Source organism: Podarcis bocagei (assembly GCF_964188305.1).
Source record: "Podarcis bocagei genome assembly, chromosome: 1".
NCBI lineage: Eukaryota > Metazoa > Chordata > Lepidosauria > Squamata > Lacertidae > Podarcis > Podarcis bocagei.
Genome location: NC_138125.1, coordinates 87,855,528 through 87,877,379, shown reverse-complemented (window position 1 = coordinate 87,877,379; position 21,852 = coordinate 87,855,528). Strand labels below are relative to the sequence as shown.

The window sequence follows — 21,852 nt, the reverse complement described above, 5'->3', positions numbered from 1 at the left end:
GCATTCTCACGTGCTCGGAAGCAGAACTCGCCGAGGAGGGGACGCAGGAGCGGCGCTGCGCACGGCTGCCTCTCTCGCCGCGATCCTTCGCGGGACGCCCTGCCCTTCCAGTCTTGCGCGCCCCCAGACGAAGAGGGCGATGCTGAAAGCCGTGATCCTCATCGGCGGCCCCCAAAAAGGTGAGGGCCGCCAGCAACCCTAAAGCGGCTGGCCGAGCTTTGCTTCCCTCCCGGCTCGGTGCACCTGCCCATCAGAGTAGACCCGCCGCCCCTCGCTTGCCCCACCTGCGGCGCCCATGGGGCTTGCGGGGTCAGGCGGAGGGACGTGGCCTGAGCCTCTGTCTCGAGGGGAGCCGAGTCTAAGGTCAGGAAGAGGAGAAGGGGGGGAGGCAGGCTTTCCTCCTGGAAGCCGGTTCCCCACATGCTGTGGGTGTGCGAGAGGGAGTTGACTATGTTGTCAGGCCTGGGAGACCTGTTTTCGAATTTCCATGCAGCTCACTGGGTGACCTTGGTCCAGTCACTTGCTAAGCTACCCCACAGGGTTGTTGTGAGGATAAAATGGAGAGGGGGGGAACCAGGTATGCCACCTTGATTTCCCTGGAGGAAAGGTGGGATAGTAACTTGGTGAGGGACTGACACCCTGTGTGTGTGCAGAAGCCTGCTTGTTCCTTATCCCTTCCTGTATGTGAAGGGTGAATTCTGCCCTGCTCTCACATGAATATGCCTTCTCTGCCCCTCCTCTGGCCCACCTGGTGTCGCTCCCATTCCTCAGCCTTGGCTTCAGTCATCTGCTGCTCTTCAGGAGCCTCAGAGTGACATTGGCTTCCCTTGTTCCTCTTCTGGTGGCAGCCATTCCTCTCACTGCAGCCCATGATTTGCGTGTCTCCTGTCTCGTTTGTGAATTTGGTGAGCGACAGCCTACAGTTCTGTGATAACCTTTTCTCTTGCAGGGACCCGCTTCCGGCCGTTGTCCTTTGAGGTGCCCAAGCCCTTGTTCCCTGTGGCAGGAGTGCCTATGATACAGCACCACATTGAGGCGTGCACTAAGGTATGGAAGGGGAATTAAACTGATACCATGAGGGGAGGAGTTCATAAAAACACCAGAAGAGCCCGCTGGATCAGGCCAGTGGCCCATCTGGGCCTCTGTCCTCTTCTCCCAGTGGCTGACCGGATGCCTGTGAGAAGCCTGCATGATGGACATGAGCACAACAGCACTCTGCCCACCTGTGGTTCCCAGCAACTGGTATTCAGAGGCATAATGTCTCTTGACAGGAGAGGCAGAACGCAGCCATTGTGGCTGGGAGTCCTTGATGTCTTTTCCATGAATTTGACTAATCCTGCCTTAAGGTTGGTGGCTATTACTGCTTCCTGTGGGAGCGAACACCGTTGTTTAACTTTTACGATACGATAATCTTTATTGTGATGCATGAAGGACTTTTGTCTGTCTTGAATCTTCCAACATTCAGCTTCATTGGATGTCTACAAGTTTTAGTGTTAAGATATGTTACGAAATGTTTCTCTGTCCACTTTCTCCATGCTGTGCAAAATTTTCTAAACTTATTTCAATTCACCTCTTATTCGCCTTTCCTCTAAAAGAAAAAAAAAAGGTCCGTAACGCTGCAACCGTTCTTCATAGGGGAGTTGTTCCACCCCCTTGGTAATTTGGGTCGTCCTTTTCTGAACCTTTTCTCACTTTAAAATATTGCTTTTGAGGTGAGCTGACCAGAACTGTACACAGCATTCCAACTGTGCTTGCACCAATAGATTTGTATAGTGGCATTGTGAAACTGACAGGGTTATTTTCAGTCCAGCATGTTGCCTTGTGCTGTAACATGCAATAAACTGAGCAAGTAAGAATATTTTAGCTCTCCTGCTCTTGGCTTCATATGCCAACCAGTGGTTGCTCCATCTTCCTTTCCCTTCTCTGCAGGTGCCCAACATGAAGGAGATTCTCCTGATTGGGTTCTATCAGCCCAATGAGGCCCTCAGTCGATTCCTGGTGTCAGCCCAGCAAGAATTCAAAATACCCATCAGGTGGGTGGTCACAGTGCTGGCTCAACCGCTGGACATAATGAGGCGGCCACTTCAGGCAGCTGATGTTGGGTTGCATGAAAGGGCAGCAGATTGTTTGGGTATTTAAATGCATTGATTATTTTTTTCATAATAAATGCAGTGGTGGGGAGGCTTTTGCTGAGGAGGGGGTGGTGCTTGTGGGGGTTTTCTGCCTCAGGTACCAAAATAATTTGCTCATACTTGGATGCTGTGCAACAGGACTGAGGAAGAGGAAGTGAGATAGAGCCATTCAGTCCTCCATTTTAAACAGCAAAATGCCTTGGGCTGGTCCTGGGTAGTCAGCCAGCACTGCTAAAGAGAGAGGAAGGGGCTCCATCTTTACAACCTGCCATTCAGGTCCTGATTCTACACAGCCTTTGGAAAAGGGGGGGGGGTGTAACTCTCGTAGAGCATCTGCTTTGCATTCAGAAGATCCCAGGTTCAACCTCTTCATCTCTAGATAGGGCTGGGAGAAACTCTTGTCTGAAACCCTGGGCACTTGCTGCCAGCCAGTGTAGGCAGTATTACGATTGATGGACTAATGGCCTGACTCTACCTAAGCCAACTCCCTGGGTCCCTATGCACCTGTTGAAACAGCCAGGCGCATTTGGCCTAGTAGACCTTGGCGCAAGCAATTCCTCCCCCTGCAGTGAAGGGCCTTAGCAGCCTCCCGTTTTGTGTAGGTATCTGCAGGAATATGCTGCGCTTGGCACAGGCGGCGGCATCTATCACTTCCGGGACCAGATCCTCTTGGGTAACCCTGAAGCCTTCTTTGTGCTGAACGCTGACGTCTGCTCCGAATTCCCTCTGGGCGAGATGCTCAGCTTCCACCGGCAACTTGGCAATCCGGACAGCTTCCTCATGCTGGGCACCACGGTAATGGCACAGCCCTGGCCTCTCATGCTGACAGTGCTGTGGGCTTAGAAGGAGGGCGCTGCTTGGCACAGGATTGTGGGACCTTTGGCTCTCGATACTTGCTGGGCTACCACTCCTATCATCCCTGACCGCACTGATTTTGCTGGTGGGAGCTGAAATTTGGTCGCTGATGGAGAGGTCCCCTCTCCCCAGCTTTGGGAATGCAGTTCGAGGGCTAGCTGGCCTTTGTGGGGCAAAATGGTTGCCTTGCTAGGATCCCAGTCCCAGTGCTCCTGGCAACCCCTTCCTGCAAATTCTTCTCTAATCCCTCTCAGCCCCGGTAATGCTCCTGTGACCATTTTTCTTTTTTGTCCCTAGGCCAACAGAAAGCAGTCTCTGAACTATGGCTGCATTGTGGCGAACACGGAGACGCATGAGGTATGTGGAGGACTGGAGGGAAGACTGGGCAGCAGGCATGCTCCAGTAGAGAGCTGCTCCACCTGGGTTGAGGAACCTGCGCCTTCCAGAGGCTGTCCGACTACAACTCCCATCAGCCTTGAGTGTTGGCCATGCTGGCTGAGGCTGATGGGAGTTGAAGAGCCAAAACTGTCCACAGTCTCCCCTATTCCTGTACCCCATCCAGCACAACCTTCCTGCCTGCTGTTCTCTGGAGCCTGGCTCAAGCAGAGCAATCCCCAGCACTGGATGGTGCAGTTCCCAAGACTCTTCCTTCTCTGCCCCACCTACATGTCCCCTTCCTTCTCCAGGTCCTGCACTACGTGGAGAAGCCCAGCACTTTCGTCAGCGAGCTCATCAACTGTGGCATCTACTTGTTCACGCCGGCCATCTTCCATCACATTGGCGCTGTCTTCCAACGGAACCAGCAGGAGCTGCTTCTGTGAGTGTCTTTCTTAGCTGTTCCTTCCTGCTTCCTGGCAGCAACATCTGGTCACTTATCATCTCTCTCTCTTTCTGTTTCTCTTCCCTCTCTCTGTGTCTCTTCCATCTCCTCCTCGTGCCACCCCTTGCCCACATTTAGGGGCGCATGCCTTGGGTAAGTGTCCATCTCCTCCTTCCTCCTGCATTCCTCGTCTCCCAAGTGCTGTTGTGCTTCTCTGCTCCATGGGGCTTGGGCACTTAGGCGTAGAACTGGCTTTTTGGCTTCCCAGGGATGGGCAAACCTCTGTTGCCCTCGGGATGTTGTTGGATGGACTCCAATTCCCAACAGGTCCAATCAGCATGGCCAAGGGCCAGAGATGATGGGAGTTGTAGTCCAGCCACCTCCAGAGTGCTTCAGGTTCCTCATCCTCAGTAGCAGAAGGATCTGCTGTTGCTGTACCTGAGTGGTTGTTTTCCCTGACCTAGAGAAATGCCTTTTCTTGCTGGCCACGCATCATCTTTCCAGTGAGTCATATGCCCCCTAACCCTTTGTATGCCTTGTTCGCACAGGGAGGAGAGCACCAATGGCTGGCAACGAGCTGAAGCCATCAGGCTGGAGCAGGATGTCTTCACAGCCCTTGCCGGGCAGGGACGCCTCTTTGCCCACAAGACAGAGGGGTTCTGGAGCCAGATCAAATCCGCTGGGTAAGGGGAAGTAGAGGGAGGTACAAGCCTGGGCGTTGGTTGTAAGCCTGCCTGTGAGATAGCCAAACATTGAAACAAATTTCTCTCTCTCTGGATCTGAGCTTTTCTTACCTTTAGCAGATACCTGCATGCTTTTTTTGGAGGCGGGGGACTGTAAGAATATGGTGACAATGCAAAAGCCAAAGAGAAACTCCTGAGAGTTATTTCTTATATTGGGAAATGGATGAGTTGAGGGGGGTGGGCTGACCATGGACCCTGATCACAGCCTCTCTTTCTTCCTCCATGACTGTTGTTCTGTAGTCACGAGCCCAGGGATGAGGAATTTGTAGCCTTCCAGAGGTTGCTGGATTCCAGCTCCCATCATCCCTGAGCATTGGCCATGCTGGCTGAGGCTGATGGGCGTTTGAGTAAAAAAAGATTGGGGCGGGGGCACAAGCCCTCCACTCTTGCTCTTGTATGTGTGGATCCAAACTCTATATTCCTCCCTCTTTCTCTTTTCTCAAATGTTGTCCCAAAGTCTGCAGGGGGCAGGGATCCAAACTAATAAATATGTAGATCCCTGAAGCAGAACAAGTGCAATTCTAATTTCCCACAATTTAGCTTTTGAGCTTAGAATTTGTGTTTCTGTCGCATGGGTGGCCAGAGTCCAATTTTTCAAAAGAAAGGCAAGAAAATTTGAACTCCCTGGGAAGGTGCAGAATTGGGTTTACAGGAGATACTGCCAGCTGAATGAGGCAGGATAAAAATGTCCTGTGCTCCATCCCAGGAAAAAAGGATTCTTCTTCTTTTCATCATAGGCTTTATTTTTTTTGGTGAGGCACTCAGTCATTTTCCTTTGTCCTCAAGAGGACAAAGCATTCACGGACTTGATGCTACATTTGGAGGCAGGTGCCAGGTGTAATTTCTGGCTTGTTCTCTTTGCCAGGTCTGCAATCTATGCCAGTCGCCTGTATCTGAGTTGCTACAGCCAGTGCCACCCAGAAAGACTTGCCCAGAACCAACCTGGTGGACCCACCATCCGAGGTACTGGCTCCCTCTTTCCCCATATGGGAGACGAAAACCACGAATGCATGATGTTGGTAGGATGAGATAATTCTGCTTTTGTTCCACAACATAAAAGGGCCGTAGCATCTGAAAACAGGTTTGCTGGGTGGAGGCCATATCGGTGGTACAGTTTCCAAGGGGCTTGGGTCATGCCTGCACATCGCTGGACTCCAGATACCATCAGCCACAGCCAGCATGGCTAATGGTCAGAAATGATGGAAGTTGTAGTCCAACAGCTTCTAGATGGCACCGGGTTCAGGAAGGCTGTTCCAAAGTGTGTGATGTGACTCCTTTCAGTGTTTATCCTTTTTGCATTGCTTTTGAAAAGGTTTACTAAATTGGGAAATGTTTGCCTGTTTTCTGTGTACTTCATGCAACCGTCTTCAGCCATCATCTTCTGGTGGCTGACTTGGAGCTCTTAGACCTGGTTTCAGAGCCCACCAGAATTATACTTGATTTAAAAAAAATCACATCGTTCACATCGAAGGCTGTGACAAATACAAAGAACAGCAAATCAGTGCAATAATATAAAGCTAAATTTCCAAATCCTGCATCAATAAATAAATAAATAAATAAATAAGGAGAGTCATATACGTACTCCTCTAATGACTCACCCCTCATTGGGTTATATAGACCCATCTAAAAAAAATTGCTATGTAGAACCACATCTCAAATTTTATGTTGTTGTTTTTGTACTGAATGTGCTATGTGTACGGTTATTTTATTGTTCATGTAGTTATATGTTACGACAAATCAGTAAAAATTAGTAGGAAAAGAGGAGATTGCAAGGGTACAAAGGAAGGGGCTTGAATACAAATTAAACATCTGTATCTCCACAGCAATTTTTTCTAACTTGCTCCTTTGTGCTTTACACTGGAATTATTAGAAAACCATCAGTTTTAGCAAGAGCACTCCTTCTCTCCCCATAATTGTGCTTGGTGAGAGTCTTCTTTAGTTTTCAAGCTGCGCAGCTTGCAGACTTAACATATAGAATAAGAGAACAAGAAGAACATACATTTAGAGAAAATTGGAAAACGTTCATTGAATATATGGGGGGCATGGTGTACACTTGAAAACGTTGGCAGCATTAAGATAAATTCAACTGTGTAAATAAGTTTTGATGGATGTAATAAAGGAATACTGAATGGTTTAGTTTTTGTAAAATATGCAGGGATTTATTTTATGCAAAATGAACCTCGGAAAGAGAAGAAGGGAAGTCATTGATATTTTAAGGATGTTTAAATGAGTATTCTAAATTCTAAAACAGAAAATTATATACATTATATGCTCTCTCTTTAGCTTGTCCCAAGCTACTATGGCAAGGCAGTTATCTGTCTTTGTTTTTTTTTTTATAAGATATTTATTAAGATTTTCAAAATATTACAAAATAAAAATAGAAAAAAGAAAAATACAAAATAAAAGTAATTAAAAACAACTCAATCTTTCCATTACTTATTTTTCATTAGCTTGTTTCCCAGACCTCCTCACGCCTCCCTTTTTTGTATTCCAATTCAGTTTGTTGGTTCAGCAAATCCTTCCCCTCTTTGTTTATCCTAATCTTTAATCTTAAAATATTGTAACATTAAATCTTTACCTATTCGTAATCCATTTTTCATATTCCCTTATAGTATTGCAGCTAAAAACCACTTAGTTTCTATCCAACATCATTCTAACATTCATTAATTTTACAATAATTCTGTAAATAGTCTTTAAATTTCTTCCAATCTTCTTCCACCGACTCTTCTCCCTGGTCTCGGATTCTGCCAGTCATTTCCGCCAGTTCCATATAGTCAATCACCTTCATCTGCCATTCTTGTGGGTAAATCTTGTGTCTTCCAATACTTCCAAGTCTTCCAATACTTTGCAATGAGTATTCTTGCTGCTGTTATAGCATACATAAAAAAAGTTCTATCCTTCTTTGGCACCAATTGGCCGACTATGCCCAGGAGAAAGGCCTCTGGTTTCTTCAAGAAAGTATATTTAAATACTTTTTTCAATTCATTATAGATCATCTCCCAGAAAGCCTTAATCCTCGGGCACGTCCACCAAAGGTGAAAGAATGTACCTTCAGTTTCTTTACATTTCCAACATTTGTTATCGGGGAAATGATAGATTTTTGCAAGCTTGACTGGGGTCATGTACCACCTGTATACCATTTTCATAATATTCTCTCTTAAGGCATTACATGCCGTAAACTTCATACCTGTGGTCCATAACTGTTCCCAGTCAGCCATCATTATATTATGTCCAACATCTTGTGCCCATTTAATCATAACAGATTTCACCGTTTCATCCTGAGTATTCCATTTCAACAGCAGATTGTACTGGCAGTTATCTGTCTTTGAAAGGAGTCTCTACCCAGTGTGTGTTAGGGTGTGTTAGGGTTATTTGCTTTACCGAGTCTGATGTGCACAGAGGTATTCAGCATTGCTGCTGGAAACCCGCATTGTTGTAGAAAAGCAGAATCTATGCAGTGATGTTTTCAGAGGGGTGGCAATGAATCTTCTCCATTGTGTAGTAAGGAGAAGATCTAACTCTGTTGCTGCTTCTTTTCTATGCAGGGAATGTTTATATCCATCCTGCAGCCTCGGTGGATGCCAGCGCTGTGGTAAGTGTAATGGGCAAGGTGTACTCTCTGCCTGGCTCCAGCATATGTGGGGTAGATTTTAAGGAGCTGTGCACTTTTGGTTTAAACTCTGGGCCCCTGAACATACCCTGGACTTAAGAGAGCATACAGATTAAGGGGGCTATTGGCCTGCGCTGGGCCACTGACCACCCTGTGCCTTTTCCCTGTAGCTAGGTCCCAATGTGTCCATCGGGAAGGGGGTGACGATTGGTGCTGGCGTGCGTGTGCGTGAGTCCATTATTCTGCATGGGGCTTCTCTCCAGGTAGGTATTGCTCCCAAGATCCAATGTGTCAAGTTCCAATGTCTTGCATCACCTTAGGGAACTACTCAGACTATTGTTCTTAGTATAACAAGCGTGTGGTTTTATGGCTCATTTGTTGCTTGGGATCAAGACACCTTTTCCACAAAGCAGAATTCAAACAGTGGTGTTTCATCACAGGGGGAAAAATAACTTCCTTTCTGCTCCAGCTGGTGCTGCCTGTTGCAGCCATGACTGTGGTTGGATGAGTGTTGCAGCCCACCCATTGGATGTTGTCTGTGACATCACTTTGATAGGGCTTCCTCCCCACTGTCCAGTTGTGCCATTTTGATTTGATTCCTCCCTCCCCGATTTTAGAGACCCACCATCCCGCCACTAAATGTAGGAGTCTGCATGAAACCGTTTAAAATGCTTGCTTAAAAGTGACAGCCAGCAACAAGATCCCTGCAGCGATGCCTAGCAATTTTAGGAACGCTTTTATTATTTTCTCCCCACCCCTCTGCAAACTGCACTTTTTACTTAATTATTTTGGCACCGCGTGTAGGCTCAGCCCACCATCACCCATGTTTTACACAATGGTAGGATCGTTGTACTACTGCTGCCGGATTGGGGTTGGCACTTTGTAGCTCTAATCCAGGGATGGGGAATCTGTGGCCATCCAGATGTTTTCAGGAACGCCATCAGCCTCAGCCAGCATGACCAGTGGTCAGGGATGGCGGGAATCGTCATTGGAGAACACCTGGAGGGCCTCAGAAGTCACATCTCTGATCAGAGGCAGGAGGCTGCTTTTGGCTTTGGACAGCTCTTGCTTTTCTTCTTGTTGTTTTGCTAATGCCCTGCAGGTGGCACTAGTGCACTGCAAAGTCTGGTATTCCCCTGCCCGGTCTGGCCCCCACTTACGGAGGTAATTTCATTTATGTATTATCAACGAAGACATACAAATGCAGCTGAAGCTGTGGATTCATGAGAAATGTAAAAGATTTGTAAAAATCTGTGGTTCTGCATCATTTATAAAAAAATTTTAGCGGGGCTATTAAGAATTTAGGAGGGGAAATTATTGATGCCCTATATCCTCCCCCTATATTTTCTTGGTATGTCCCAGCTCTAAAAGCACCCAGCATCTTGAGGGCTGCAGAAGTCCTGACTGAAATTCTGAAGAGGGGTTGCTAGTCAGACAATAGCTGGATCAGTGGCCTGATGTCGTACAAGGCAGCTTCTTCCATACATTTCCCATTAAATGTGCAGTGCAATCCTAAGCATGAAATATGTCCTGCTGAATTGAATCGGATTTACTCCTTCGTTAAGGGCCAGAGTAGATGAGAAGTGTGTGTTTGCATTTATCATGTGCTTAAAAAAAAGAAAATGAAACTATCCATGGGAAGGGGGTGTCATAATGGTTATTGGCATTGTGGCAGGCAGGGAAGCGGAGTTCAGCTCTTTCCCCCCCTGCTGTGGCCATGATGAAAAAACCCACTCTTCCACAGCTGCTCTTTGCACTGGGAGGGAAAGCGGGGCAGTTTGGGAGGTGCCATTTCCATCACGACCGCAGCAGGGGGGTGGAGAAGGTCAAACTCTCCCTCTGTCTTGATAAACTCTGTTTTTAAAAAGTGCACATTAAATGCAGAGATGCATTTAACACCACTTCTAATTTGGCCCTGTGTTTCGGAGGGCAGTTTTGATATTTTTATGGTGCGGCTTTTAAATGCTGAAAGTGCTCCTCCACACATGCCTCCAGTAATCCTTGTTTAACAGTTCTACAAAGTTCCTGAATAAATAGAGGAGTTCTTTGTTCCTGTAGAAAATCAATTGAGCCAGTAGTTGGGGTTGTTAAAAGTCAAAAAGAAAGTTTGATGTGTGTCTGGGAAAAGCTACACTTCAGATTTCCCCACAGTGATCTCCACTTCCCTTTTAAGTGTTCTATAAGCACCATTTACGTCCTGGACTGTCTGAAGGATTAACACCAGTCTTAGTAGCATCCATGGCAAGACTGCTGGATCCCAGGGTGATGCCACCTGCAGCACACGAGGAATGCAGGAACTGTATTAGAGCGGCTGGCTTCTCCTTTAAGTAGGAAATGGTGGGGGACAGGAAGAAAAAGCCAGAATTGTACAGGCTCCTTTGTCCTCTCACTTAAAGGAGAAGCTCCTGCTCTCCTTCATCTGACGTCACGGGTGGGTGTGATTTGGGGGACAGTGGCCTTGTGGCCCAAATGGGAACCCTTGGCAGGCCAGGAATGACCCAAGGGCTGGTGGACCCCCCCCTCCCCATGTTAGTGCCTCAGTTCTTTCTTTCCTATCCCCCTTTCCCAGGACCATACATGTGTGCTGAACAGCATTGTGGGCTGGGATAGCACCATTGGACGCTGGGCTCGTGTAGAGGGTACTCCCAGCGACCCCAACCCTAATGATCCCTACGCAAAGATCGACAGCGAGACTCTCTTTCGGGATGGCCGCCTCACCCCATCCATCACCATTCTGGGTAAGCGTCTGCCCACTTTAAACTCTCTTCTTTCCCCTGTACCTCCCTGCAATTATTATTATTATTTATACCCCGCTCATCTGTCTGAGTTTCCCCAGCCACTCTGGGCGGCTCCCAATCAAGTGTTAAAAACAATACAGCATTAAATATTAAAAACTTCCCTAAACAGGGCTGCCTTCAGATGTCTTTTAAAGATAGGATATCTGCTTATTTCCTTCACATCTGGTGGGAGGGTGTTCCACAGGGCAGGCACCACTACCAAGAAGGCCCTCTGTCTGGTTCACTGTAACCTCACTTCTCGCAATGAGGGAACCGCCAGAAGGCCCTCGGAGCTGGACCTCAGTGTCCGGGCTGAACGATGGGGGTGGAGACGCTCCTTCAGGTATACAGGACCTGAAAGAAGAATACTCAAAAGAAGAAGAATACTCTCTTTCGCTTCTCTCTTTTGTGTTGGCTGCATTTCCCCTCTCACCCACCCACTTGCTGATGCCTCTTGCTGCTCCCTCCTCGACAGGCTGCAACGTGACCATCCCTGCCGAAGTTGTCATCCTCAACTCCATCGTTCTGCCCCACAAGGAACTGAGCCGCAGCTTCAAGAATCAAATCATTCTCTGAATGGGGCAGGCAGGAGGGGAACCTCCAGTTGCCCCCAGGTGGCGGAACAGAGGGAAACCTCGGACAGCGCTGCCCCCACCCTCAAGCCATGGCCTCTCTTTGGACGTAGCATGGGTCACAACAGACTTCCCTCCAGGTCTGTTCATGGAAGCGGCAGGATGGGGGATGCGAGCTTCCCTCTTGGGCTGCTGCTGCTATGTCAGGTGGCTTGCCTACTCCTTCTTCAGCTGCCGCAGAACCTTTCCTGGAAGCAGGAGGCCGCCTCATCCCGAGGCCGCAGTGCTGCCTTGCTGCCAGCCAAAGGCACGTGACAAGGAAAGGATGTGTGGATATTCTGGGGAGCCTTTATTAAACCTGAGGGCTGCATTCTCTCATGCCCAGTCTTACGGAGGCCGTATGCCAATGGGTGGGGTGCTAGAGCCCAAAGTGGGTGGGGCAACAGCGTCTTGCCTTTTGTACTCCAGCCACGCAGTAAGAGGTTTTCATATACACACACCTGCCTTTATCAAGGCAAGGAAGAGGCAACATCGCAGTCAAAGGACCTATTCCACCAGGCAAATGTGCTGGTGGAGAGGGCAGAGCAGGGCTGGTGTGCTGTGGGAAGAGTCCCAAGGGGGTGGCTAGAGAGACCTGGAGGGTTCCCTACCCCTGGCCTAGGCCACTGAAGGACCCAGGGGTACATCTGCAGGCCACTTGGGCCTCGGATGCATTCGTTCAGCACCCCACATTTCCACTAGCTGCAGTGCATTTTTCCTGATTCCCCTTAGTACAGTGGTACCTCGGGTTACATACACTTCAGGTTATATAAGCTTCAGGTTACAGACTCCGCTAACCCAGAAATAGTGCTTCAGGTTAAGAACTTTGCTTCAGGATGAGAACAGAAATCGTGCTCAGGCGGCGTGGCAGCAGCAGGAGGCCCCATTAGCTAAAGTGGTGCTTCAGGTTAAGAACAGTTTCAGGTTAAGAATGGACCTCCGGAACGAATTAAGTACTTAACCCGAGGTACCACTGTATGGCAGTGTGTGTCTGTGTGTATCATTTTCCTGCTTGTGCACAAAGGCAGCAAACTGGGATTGTGGGGATCTGCCACGGAGACATGCTCTAATCTGTTTGCCAAGCAGCTGCCCCATAGTATGTGCACATAGCCTCATGTTTCTTCCAGAAACTGGATGGTGGCGCCTAGAAGCAATTTGAGTGGGCAGCAGCGTGGTGGGGGCAGAGGGCCGGGAGGACAAACTTACTGCATAGCTTAACCTCTGCTGCAAACTGAAGCTTTGATTTTAAAGCTCCAAGACGAATGAGTAGATATTGGTTGAGGGATCAACTGCAGCTTGTTAGAGTGAGTGCATGTTGAGGAAAGTGCTTGAGTCTGTTAGTTTTTAAGTTAATGGGAACAGCTTTCCACGAGGGCTGGAACAGGAGCCTGCATTGAGCAAGGGGCTCTGGAGATCAGATGCAACAGGGACTCTGGCACATGCAAGCTCCCACACTGCTGTTGCGGTTCATTTGCCCTCAGGCTTTACCTTTCCATCCGCAAGGGCTGAGGTTTCAAGGAGACGGGTTGTCTCTTGCAGAGGTGAAGAACTGGCAGCCCTCCGGGTGATGCTGGACTTGATCTCTCATCACCTCTAACCCTGGGTCTTGCTGGCTAGGAGTAATGGGAGCTGGAATCCAACAACAGTTGGAGGGTCAAATGTTCCTCTATTGATACAAAGTGCCCTGATCTGATTAGGTTCTGCTAACCTGTTTGCCTTGCCTTAATGGCAGGATTCCAACTTGGGGCCTGGGTGTTGGGGGATGCACTAAGCTGCACCTAAGGGAGGTGAAAACCCTGCTCCAGATATAATTCAGCACCAGAGAGGAGGGTTATGTGTTTACATTCTTGCTGTTCGTGAAGCACTTTGAGAACATGTTGGAACATGGATGTATCAATGTAAACAGCTATGGAGGATGTTCAGTTTCCAAAGCAACTCACAGCAAGTTTCCTTTCCAAGGTCTAAAGACTGGCTAAGGTCTGCTGCCTCTCTCCCATGCCAAGTTCAGGAATTAGGACCCTACAGTGAATTGGTAAAAGCATCAGAGGAAACAGCTGACCCAACTCCATCAGGTAGTGGGGTTGGGGTGAGGGTTATTTGAAACAGGATCTATTGCCTCTCTGTGCTTGCATCCATCTTAACATTGCAAAGGACATATTCTGTGGCTGCAGATCCCTTTCTAATTTGTATTTCCCCTGCCCCCATCAGATTGTGACCTGGGTAAAATTCATACTAATAAAGGCATTAGCAATTCAGCATTTTGTTGCTGTCTAGGTGGGGGGGGGGCTGGCTGCATTGGTGTGCCTATTTTATCTGCTTGTTTTTTACTTGCAGCTTCTCCCATTAAAAAAATGAAATAAAGAGATCATATTTAAATGTATATATTAATTATTCTTGACCTGCAGCTTTCTGTAAAGTAGGATGAGTGGATTGTGAGGATGAAGAAGAAGAGGAGGAGGAGGATTGTAAAATGCATTGCATACTGCCAAGATTCAAAGTGCAGGTGTTGTTCAAAAACAGCATCCTTGGCTGGGCTGAGGGACGGGTCCAGGCCCCCCTTTCTCTGAGATGTGTCCTGCATGTCAGGCAGCTTGTTCTATCCAGTGGAACCACCCTGGCTTCTGTTTCTTGGTAATGCTAGAAAGAGATGGAAAGTTGGTTGCTTTTATATATACATGCAGCAGATACTATTTCAGGAACAGAATCAGACATGCAAGAGAAATGCTAGCCTACCTCCCAACTCCGCAAAAAAATCGAGAGAGAGAATGTCAGTAAGTAAACGGAGTAAAGATTTGTGTAATTAGACCTTTTTATAACACAGGTTGTAAAGTCCCCAATCAAAGGCTCCTGCAAAAGGTTAAGTAGTCGTGGCATAAGCTGAGACATCCTTTTGTAGATTAGCAAGTGGCTGAGTGATAGGAAATAGCAGGTAGGCATAAATGGTCAATTTGCACAGTGGAAAGAGAGAAACCGCAGGGAGCCTCAAGGATCTATAATGGGGCCGGTGCTTTTTAACATATTCATTAATGAGTTGGAAAAGGGATTGAACGGGAAAGCAGCAAAATTTGCAGATGATAAATTATTCAAGGTAGTTAAATCTAAAGCAGATTGTAAGGAGTTCCACGGGGATCTTATAGCAGTGGGAGAGTTGGGTAATGAAATGCAGTGTTAATAAGTGCAACAAAGTACATTTGGGAGAAAATAGCCTCAGCTTTACATACTTGACTCGCTAAGAGTACAGAATTCCATTTAAAGACAACAGTCAAGCCGACTGGCACTAGGCATGCCAACTGGCAAGTCTGTGGCTGGCTCCAGAAGGCAGCAAGGGAGGACATTTGCCAGGGCCCCAAGACCATCAGGAGGCCCCTGAGGAAGCTGGACAGACCCTTCAAACAAAAGCACTGCTCAGTTTTTGCTCTCCATAAGGAGAGGGCAAGCAGGTGACTGAGTGGACAACAGCAACTGCTGATCTCTTGGCTGGCTTTTCTGCCACCTCTGGTCATAATGAAGAGGATCCACCCTGAGCTGGGCTGGGGAAAGGGACACAGGCCCTGCAGAATCCTGGAGCTGGCCAGCTCACTATTTTAACATTACAAAGGTACAGAAAAAGGCAACCGTGTGGGTCCTGTGTGAATTATGGAAGTCAAAATACATACCAGGGATAGTATGTATGACCCCCCCCCATCTCCCATCTCCCATCATTCCTATCAGTCATAGTGGTTGGGGCTGAGGAAAGTTGTAGTCCAACAATGTCTGAGAGGGTCACAGCTTCCACAGCACAGATAATATGTGGCACAGAGGCCTGCTGTCTGTCCACCTCCCCTGCCATCCTGCCCCAATGCTGTGTTGACTAGAGTAGGCCTGTTCTGCTTGCGACCAACCAAGGCAAACTTAGCCCACCTGGCATTGTACTGTGGCACACTCAGAAATTTAAGGAGAGGCTGGATGGCCATCTTTCAGGGCTGCTATAGTTCCAAGATTCCTGATCTGCTCAGAGGGTTGATCTAATCCCCCTTTCCAACTCAAATGCTTTGATTCTGAATTCAGGTGCTCAACAACCAGCTTTGCTTTTGCAGACTCAGGAAGGCAACCAAAACAGGAAATGCCATGAGCCTCTGGTAGACGTTCAGCTTGGTGGGTCGCAAGTTGCACAGGACTGGACTAGCATCAAAATTACGCCAAAGATTATGTGGCTTTGATTTCTGGCACGGTTTCCAAAAATGCCTGCCTGCCACCGCTTTCCAGTAATGACTGTGCTTTGAGATGGGACCTGCCCGTGCCTGGGTGAGAGCTTCATCTTGTAAACTGCTCTGAACTTTATAATGAGAGGAACCGGGTGCAATTTTTAAAAAGCCAGTAGTCAATCATGGTTGTGGGTAAGGTGGACAGGATTGTGACTTTGAACCGCAGTCTTCAAAAATATTTTGACCTTCCTGCCGCATTCACAGGCCCCCTTTTTGTGGGCTGCCAAGTTATTTGTGTGTGCATATCTGACTTTGTCAAGCCAGTATTGTCAGTGTTTCTATGCCTATTCAGGCTGTTGTTGTTTAGTTGTGTCTGACTCTTTGTGACCCCATGGACCAGAGCACGCCAGGCACTCCTGTCTTCCACTGCCTCCCGCAGTTTGGTCAAACTCATGCTGGTAGCTTTGAGAACACTATCCAACTATCTCGTCCTCTGTTGTCCCCTTCTCCTTGTGCGCTCCATCTTTCCCAACATCAGGGTCTTTTCCAGGGAGTCTTCTCTTCTCATGAGGTGGCCAAAGTCTTGGAGTCTCAGCTTCACGACCTGTCCTTCCAGTGAGCACTCAGGGCTGATTTCCTTCAGAATGGAGAGGTTTGATCTTCTTGCAGTCCATGGGACTCTCAAGAGTCTCCTCCAGCACCATAATTCAAAAGCATCAATTCTTCGGCGATCAGCCTTCTTTATGGTCCAGCTCTCAGAGGCTAGAGTTGCTCAAATAGTGTCTCGTGACTTGTCATGTTTAAGTAAATCTAAATTAAAAGCTGGAGGGGGGATTCCCATAGCAAAGGGGATGTTTTTTCCATGTCAAATTCAAAGCAACTTTTAAGAATTCTGCCTCTTGGGAAGATAATATGGTGAAAATTGCAAGATTTGGAAAGAGGATGGCTGTCTTGGGGAAGGATTAGGATTAAAGGGCAAGACCAGAGTCTTCCAGTAGAGGGCACTATATAGATGAGTACAGAGGCATTGCTTGGGGAAGGTAGACTGGGCTCTTGATGGGGGTCTGCATGGAATAGGAGCTTCAGTGCCCAGCAGGCTGAACCATTTATTTCCTCCTTTGCTGAACCTAAGATACAGTATTGGTTTTCCGCTTGTGCAAAGGGTGGAGCTGAGGGTGGGAGCAGTGAAGGAGAAATGCAGCCCGGAAATCACATTAGATGTGCAAGAATCCATTAGTCCAGCTCTGAGTCTGTGCTTGGCTCCTGGTACCATCGTCATGCTGGGAGCTGAGTGCCGTAACGTGATTTGCTGGTGCGTGACTGAATTGCCTTGCTGTGGCCTGAGAAGCTGCTGGAGATGGTTTGCAGGCAGAAATTCAATAGGTGAAGCTTTCCTCATTGCTGCTTCTCTGTGCCAACAAAGATTGCGCTCTTGAATTCCTTTCTCTTGTGCAACTGTTAAAAGTACTGAGCGCTTTCGGTAAAGAGGCTGCAGGAGTCATGCTCAGAAAACTGCAATGTCCGTTCATGTGAACTGGGTTTTGTTTGTGAATTTCTCCCTGCCACAAAATGGGAGAGTTGAATAGTGGACCTCACCAGCACCTTCCGGTGGTGTCAGTCTCACTTAGAGGAGTGCATAGACATGGTTTAAATACTTCTAGCAGAAAAGAGCAGGGTGGAAGAGGCATGATTGCATGGGTTTCTCACGACTTCAGTTTCGCTTTATCCCATCTGAACTGGGGAGCTGGACTGTGAGATAGTGCTTCTTCATTTCATTCGCTTTCCTCCAGCTTCAAGAGAAAGCCAGGAAGGGTATCATGCCACGCTTGCCAAACACACCAAGTTTCAAGAGCCACCCTAATTTTTCTAATTGTAAGTTTTAAAAACTCTTTAATTATTGTCTCCTAAATTGTCATAACACATCCTGGGACTTTAGGGTGAAAGGTGGCCTTAAAAAAATAAATTAAGAATAAATAAATAAAATTATTTGTTAATGAAAAACAGATTTCCTCACAACTTAGGCTTTAACAGATCCTTATGGGGTCTTAATCAGTTACAGCCTTTGCTGGCTGCTAGGCACCACTGCCATCGCCATGTGCTGATGGCACAGGAGTGGGGAACCTCAGGTGCAGGAGCCCAGTGCCACCCTCCAGCCCTCTCAGTCTGGGGCTTGAAACTCTCTTTGGGCCACACTGTTCCCTGGACCTGCTTTGCATCCTGTGGGGGTTTTCTTCTGGCCCGAGACTGAGAATGCCTGGATGGAGGACAGAAAAGAGCATGTGAAGAGGAAACTAGCCTAGAGTGCAAAGGTAATGTTTAAATGTGTCGCTCCACCTGCTTTTTGCCTCTGGCCCTTCCCATCTTTGGCAAGTGGCCCTTGGAATGATTTTCCAGGAAGGAATGTTGCCCTCAGTCTGGAAAAGGTCCTCTAAACAGCAAGGGGTGTATGGGAACAAGAAGAAAGAAGGCCCTTCGGCCTAAGATGCTCCCCAACCTGTGAACCCTGATAAAAATTTTGCTGCCCCTTCAACCTGCACCTTAATTTGAGCCTGATCTTGTTCCCAAATCATGTGCCCTTGCTCAAAGGGGTTGTTTTCGTGACCTCTGACAAATAGCTCCAGGCAAAATTAGGGCTTAAGCAACACAAGCCCCAACAGGCTTTGCCTTTATGGCTAGGTTACCAGATTTTTTTCAGTGAATCTGGGGACACTTTTGAACTTCAACTGATTTTGTATGGGGACTGATTTGTAAATCCGGGGTCTGTCCCCGGGAAACGGGGACGTGTGGTAACCTTACTTTATGGTTAGCTTGTTCCTAGCTATCTGCTCCTTGCCCCCTTAGGCTCAGTGCTAGCTCTGGGCTGGATTTGGGCTTCCGGGACTGCTGCACACCAGCAGAGGGTGCTGCCACCATAGCAAGCTTTTTCGCTGCCAATTTGCTAAACATTGGATTTCCTGTTGAGTATTGAATTTTACTTACACACTCGCCTGGCACAACCGCCCTGCTTCTCTCTCCCTCGATCACGCATAGAACACACCTGCAGACAACCTTGCTGCTTCTTGACCCTCCCCCTGGTCATCCTCTGTGTGACAATTTTCTGTCCAGGGCCGCCACTGGAACATGCTGTCCAGGATGAGAGACAAGGACTCGCATCCTTCCTCAGGGACACAGCCCCAAATCTCAATACAGATTAGTCACCCCTTAACACACTATAACCAGTCCGTCACACCCACAATAAAGGTGGTTAAAAGAGTGCTAAATGATTTTCCCATCCTTTGAGCACATGCTTTTCAGTAAAATTTGAGGTTTCAAACTCATGTGAGTGATTGAGAGTATAAAACCAGGGGGTGGAAGTTATTCTGGATTAATTATCATGGAGGGAAAAACCTGCCACTTTATGTGTATTGTGCTAGGATTTGGGGATAATGTGCAGGGAGCTGTCCGGCGCAATTTGTTGCTTTGCTTCTTTGCAAACTCTTTCCACACTGTGATTGTTTGCAGGGAAAAGCATCAAGGTTCAGCGTAGCCTGGGAATGCCCAGCAGAGGCTGCAGGGGCAGTGAGGGGCACAAGTTGAGCCGGGAGGGAAGAAGCATGACGCCAACCCCAGAATCTCCCAGCAGAGGGCACTGCAGTGGGTAGGGGTGTTTCTTCCCCCACCTGGTAAAGAGACAAATGCCCTTGCCTGGTGTCTGGAGGAGATGATGTCCTTGGAGCTGAGTGCTGCCTTGGCTGCTGCACAAAGACAGTGCGTGATGTCCCGTGTGAGGCTGGTGTCTCTGGGACAGGCACCCCTCTGCATGCTAAGTGGGCAGGTTGCGTGAAAGGATGGCAGGACAAGTATAATAGCTGTAGCAGTGGTGATTGGGGGGAGCTCAGCAAGGACCCTTCCATCAGATCCCTACTTCATTCCACACATTGCAGGTTCCCCTTTCACTTCTCTGCCAAAACCTCATCCCACTGAGGCCTGATAAGCACTTGCACCAGAATTTAGGAGGGGGTGTTGTCAAGCAAATAGAAGGCCACATGCATAGGCTTGCAGGTGTTGTGGGAAATTTAGAAGTGCAGAAGGTCATCACAACAGCTCCCATAGCTACAGTCCAAAAGTTAAGGCAGCTGTGTGGGTCCAGAGAGAGAGAGAGTTTACAAAAGAGGAAAGAGGAGTTGTACACAGCATCATACACAATTTACTAGGATCAAGGTGACTGCAATTTTATGCACAGTTTCCAGGGTGCAAGCTCCATTGAACATGGTGGTGCTTATTTCTGTCTGCCTAGGTTCAACTTATAAAACACCGAGCTTTAACAAAAGGCATCAGCAAGCAGAAATGCAACCTTCAGCTTTTAACTCGAAATGTAAAACAATACTGCAAGGAAATTTACCATTTAAAACTGATAGCCTGAAATAGGAGCCCCAACAAAGAAAAGAAATATCCCAGCCTCTGCTTAATTATTTTCCTTATGCTCCCTTTATGCTAATGTGTCTTAAAATTGAAAGCCTTGTTATCGCCTCATTCATTTGCCAGAGCAAGGAAAACACCGTTGGTTATCCTGACACGCCAGCATATGACATCACTGATCATGCTCTCAAAATGCCCCATACTGCCCAGCTTTCCCCTTCCACTACACCACTTGGGCATATAAGTTGTGCAGGCCTATACTGTCTCCTGGATGACAATCTTTGACCCCAACTAGCCATGGAAATTATATACTATTAGCAGGCATTCCTGGGGGCAGTAATCGTGATCCCCACTCCTCTGAGATATAAGTGATTCTGCCCTCCTTTCAGATCTTGCATGCCAGTTCTCTGTCTCTGCAATCAGACAGCAGGCTTCAATTCCCCCACCCGACTCCAGCTTCAAATGCACCTTCCTGTTTCTCTCTTTCTTTCCCCTTCTTTAGTTTCTCTTCAAGGGATGAACCCAGCCAACCCCCTCTGTTCAAGCCCCATTCTCAGTGATGGGCTCATTGGCTGCCTCTTGGCCTCAGTTCCCCAATTTGTAAAGCGAGGCTATTAATAGCCCACCTCCTAGGGATGCCATCAGTATGAACGAGATGAATGATCTCAAAGATCACAAAGCACACAACGCACAGTGACAAAAAATGATAGCCCAAGCTATAAATAACATATCACCGGGTGGAGACTTCTGGAGCGAGCCCGAAGCAACAATCTGGAGACTGGTGCTCCAGTTGGGGTTGTCTGAACTTGAGGAGGGCTCTGATGCCTCACCCATTTTCAAGAGGAGTCCTGGCTCTCTTATGGGATGTGGTCAGAGTGGGGCTGAAGGCCTACAAGGCAAGGGAATGGACTGTAGCAATATGACTGGCTGGGGGGCAGAGGTATCTCTGCTCAGGATAAAAGCTCTTGTCGGTCAGGGGTCTTCAGAATGTGAGAACTTGCTCGAAAGTGGGATTTCAGAAGATGGGACTTGAAAACCACCATATCCCTTTCCTCATCTCCCTCCTTTCCATCAGCTCACTTCGGCTCCAGGAGTACTCTAATAATATCCTCCTTAATATTGGGAGAGAGAAGAATTCATTATGACTCTGTCCCCCCTGGCAAAATATCTTTCCTGGGCTGGCGCTCCTTGTTGCTGCCTCTCAGAGCTATTTCACATGCTACACAATCCCTACAGATGTAGAACATCCTTTTCATAGGCGCTGATGAGGAATGACGTAAGAGAACATCGGGTTACGGTGACCAGGCACCGTGACATGCTGCTTTCTCACCACTTTGCAGCTGGTAGGAGCACCCTGGCACACATGTTACAGTTAAGTAGGTGATGCGATAATGTTGACCCTGAGCCAGGAGGCATGATTTCAAAACTGGCCATGATCTTGGGCAAATCAGTCTCGCTTACCTTACAGGGCTGTCGTGAACATAAAACTGAGAATGATTCTAGGTTTGCAACCCAGAGTTCTGCAGAGGGTGCAAATGCCATACACAGACCTGAAGCAGATTTGCTAAGCACAACACACTGTAACATGTCGTAGGTGCCATTTCTCTAGACTAAATACCACCACCAAAATTTCCTCTCTCATAACACTGGAACTTGTGGACATCCAATGCAGCTGAACGTTGGAAGATTCGGGCCAGACAAAAGAAAGTACTTCACACAGTG

At 47.8% G+C, this 21,852-nt stretch overlaps 1 protein-coding gene across 3 annotated transcripts; it reads left to right on the top strand.

Annotated features, from left to right (window-relative positions):
- On the top strand, positions 1–13,928 carry GMPPA (GDP-mannose pyrophosphorylase A). Of its 3 annotated transcripts, XM_081171476.1 has the most exons (13): positions 7–179; positions 950–1,047; positions 1,930–2,033; positions 2,735–2,927; positions 3,285–3,344; positions 3,674–3,804; positions 3,946–3,960; positions 4,356–4,490; positions 5,416–5,513; positions 8,096–8,142; positions 8,331–8,423; positions 10,730–10,898; positions 11,413–13,928. In XM_081171476.1, exons 1-13 carry the CDS (start codon positions 140–142, stop codon positions 11,511–11,513), a joined length of 1,284 nt encoding a protein of 427 aa, XP_081027602.1. In that variant the 5' UTR covers positions 7–139; the 3' UTR covers positions 11,514–13,928. The 3 variants fall into 3 exon arrangements, with proteins under 3 accessions (XP_081027601.1, XP_081027600.1, XP_081027602.1); XM_081171475.1 differs by lacking the exon at positions 8,331–8,423 and having other exon boundaries at positions 1–179; XM_081171474.1 differs by lacking the exon at positions 3,946–3,960 and having other exon boundaries at positions 5–179.
- The last annotated feature ends 7,924 nt before the right edge of the window (positions 13,929–21,852 follow it).

What these genes read in the sequence shown, in the direction of transcription:
- GMPPA (XM_081171476.1), top strand. Translation starts at nt 140, where the DNA reads ATGCTGAAAGCCGTGATCCTCATCGGCGGCCCCCAAAAAG. An exon ending in ACATTGAGGCGTGCACTAAG is followed by an intron (nt 1,048 to 1,929) that starts GTATGGAAGGGG and finishes CCTTCTCTGCAG; the next exon opens with GTGCCCAACATGAAGGAGAT. An exon ending in CCCATCCATCACCATTCTGG is followed by an intron (nt 10,899 to 11,412) that starts GTAAGCGTCTGC and finishes CCTCCTCGACAG; the next exon opens with GCTGCAACGTGACCATCCCT.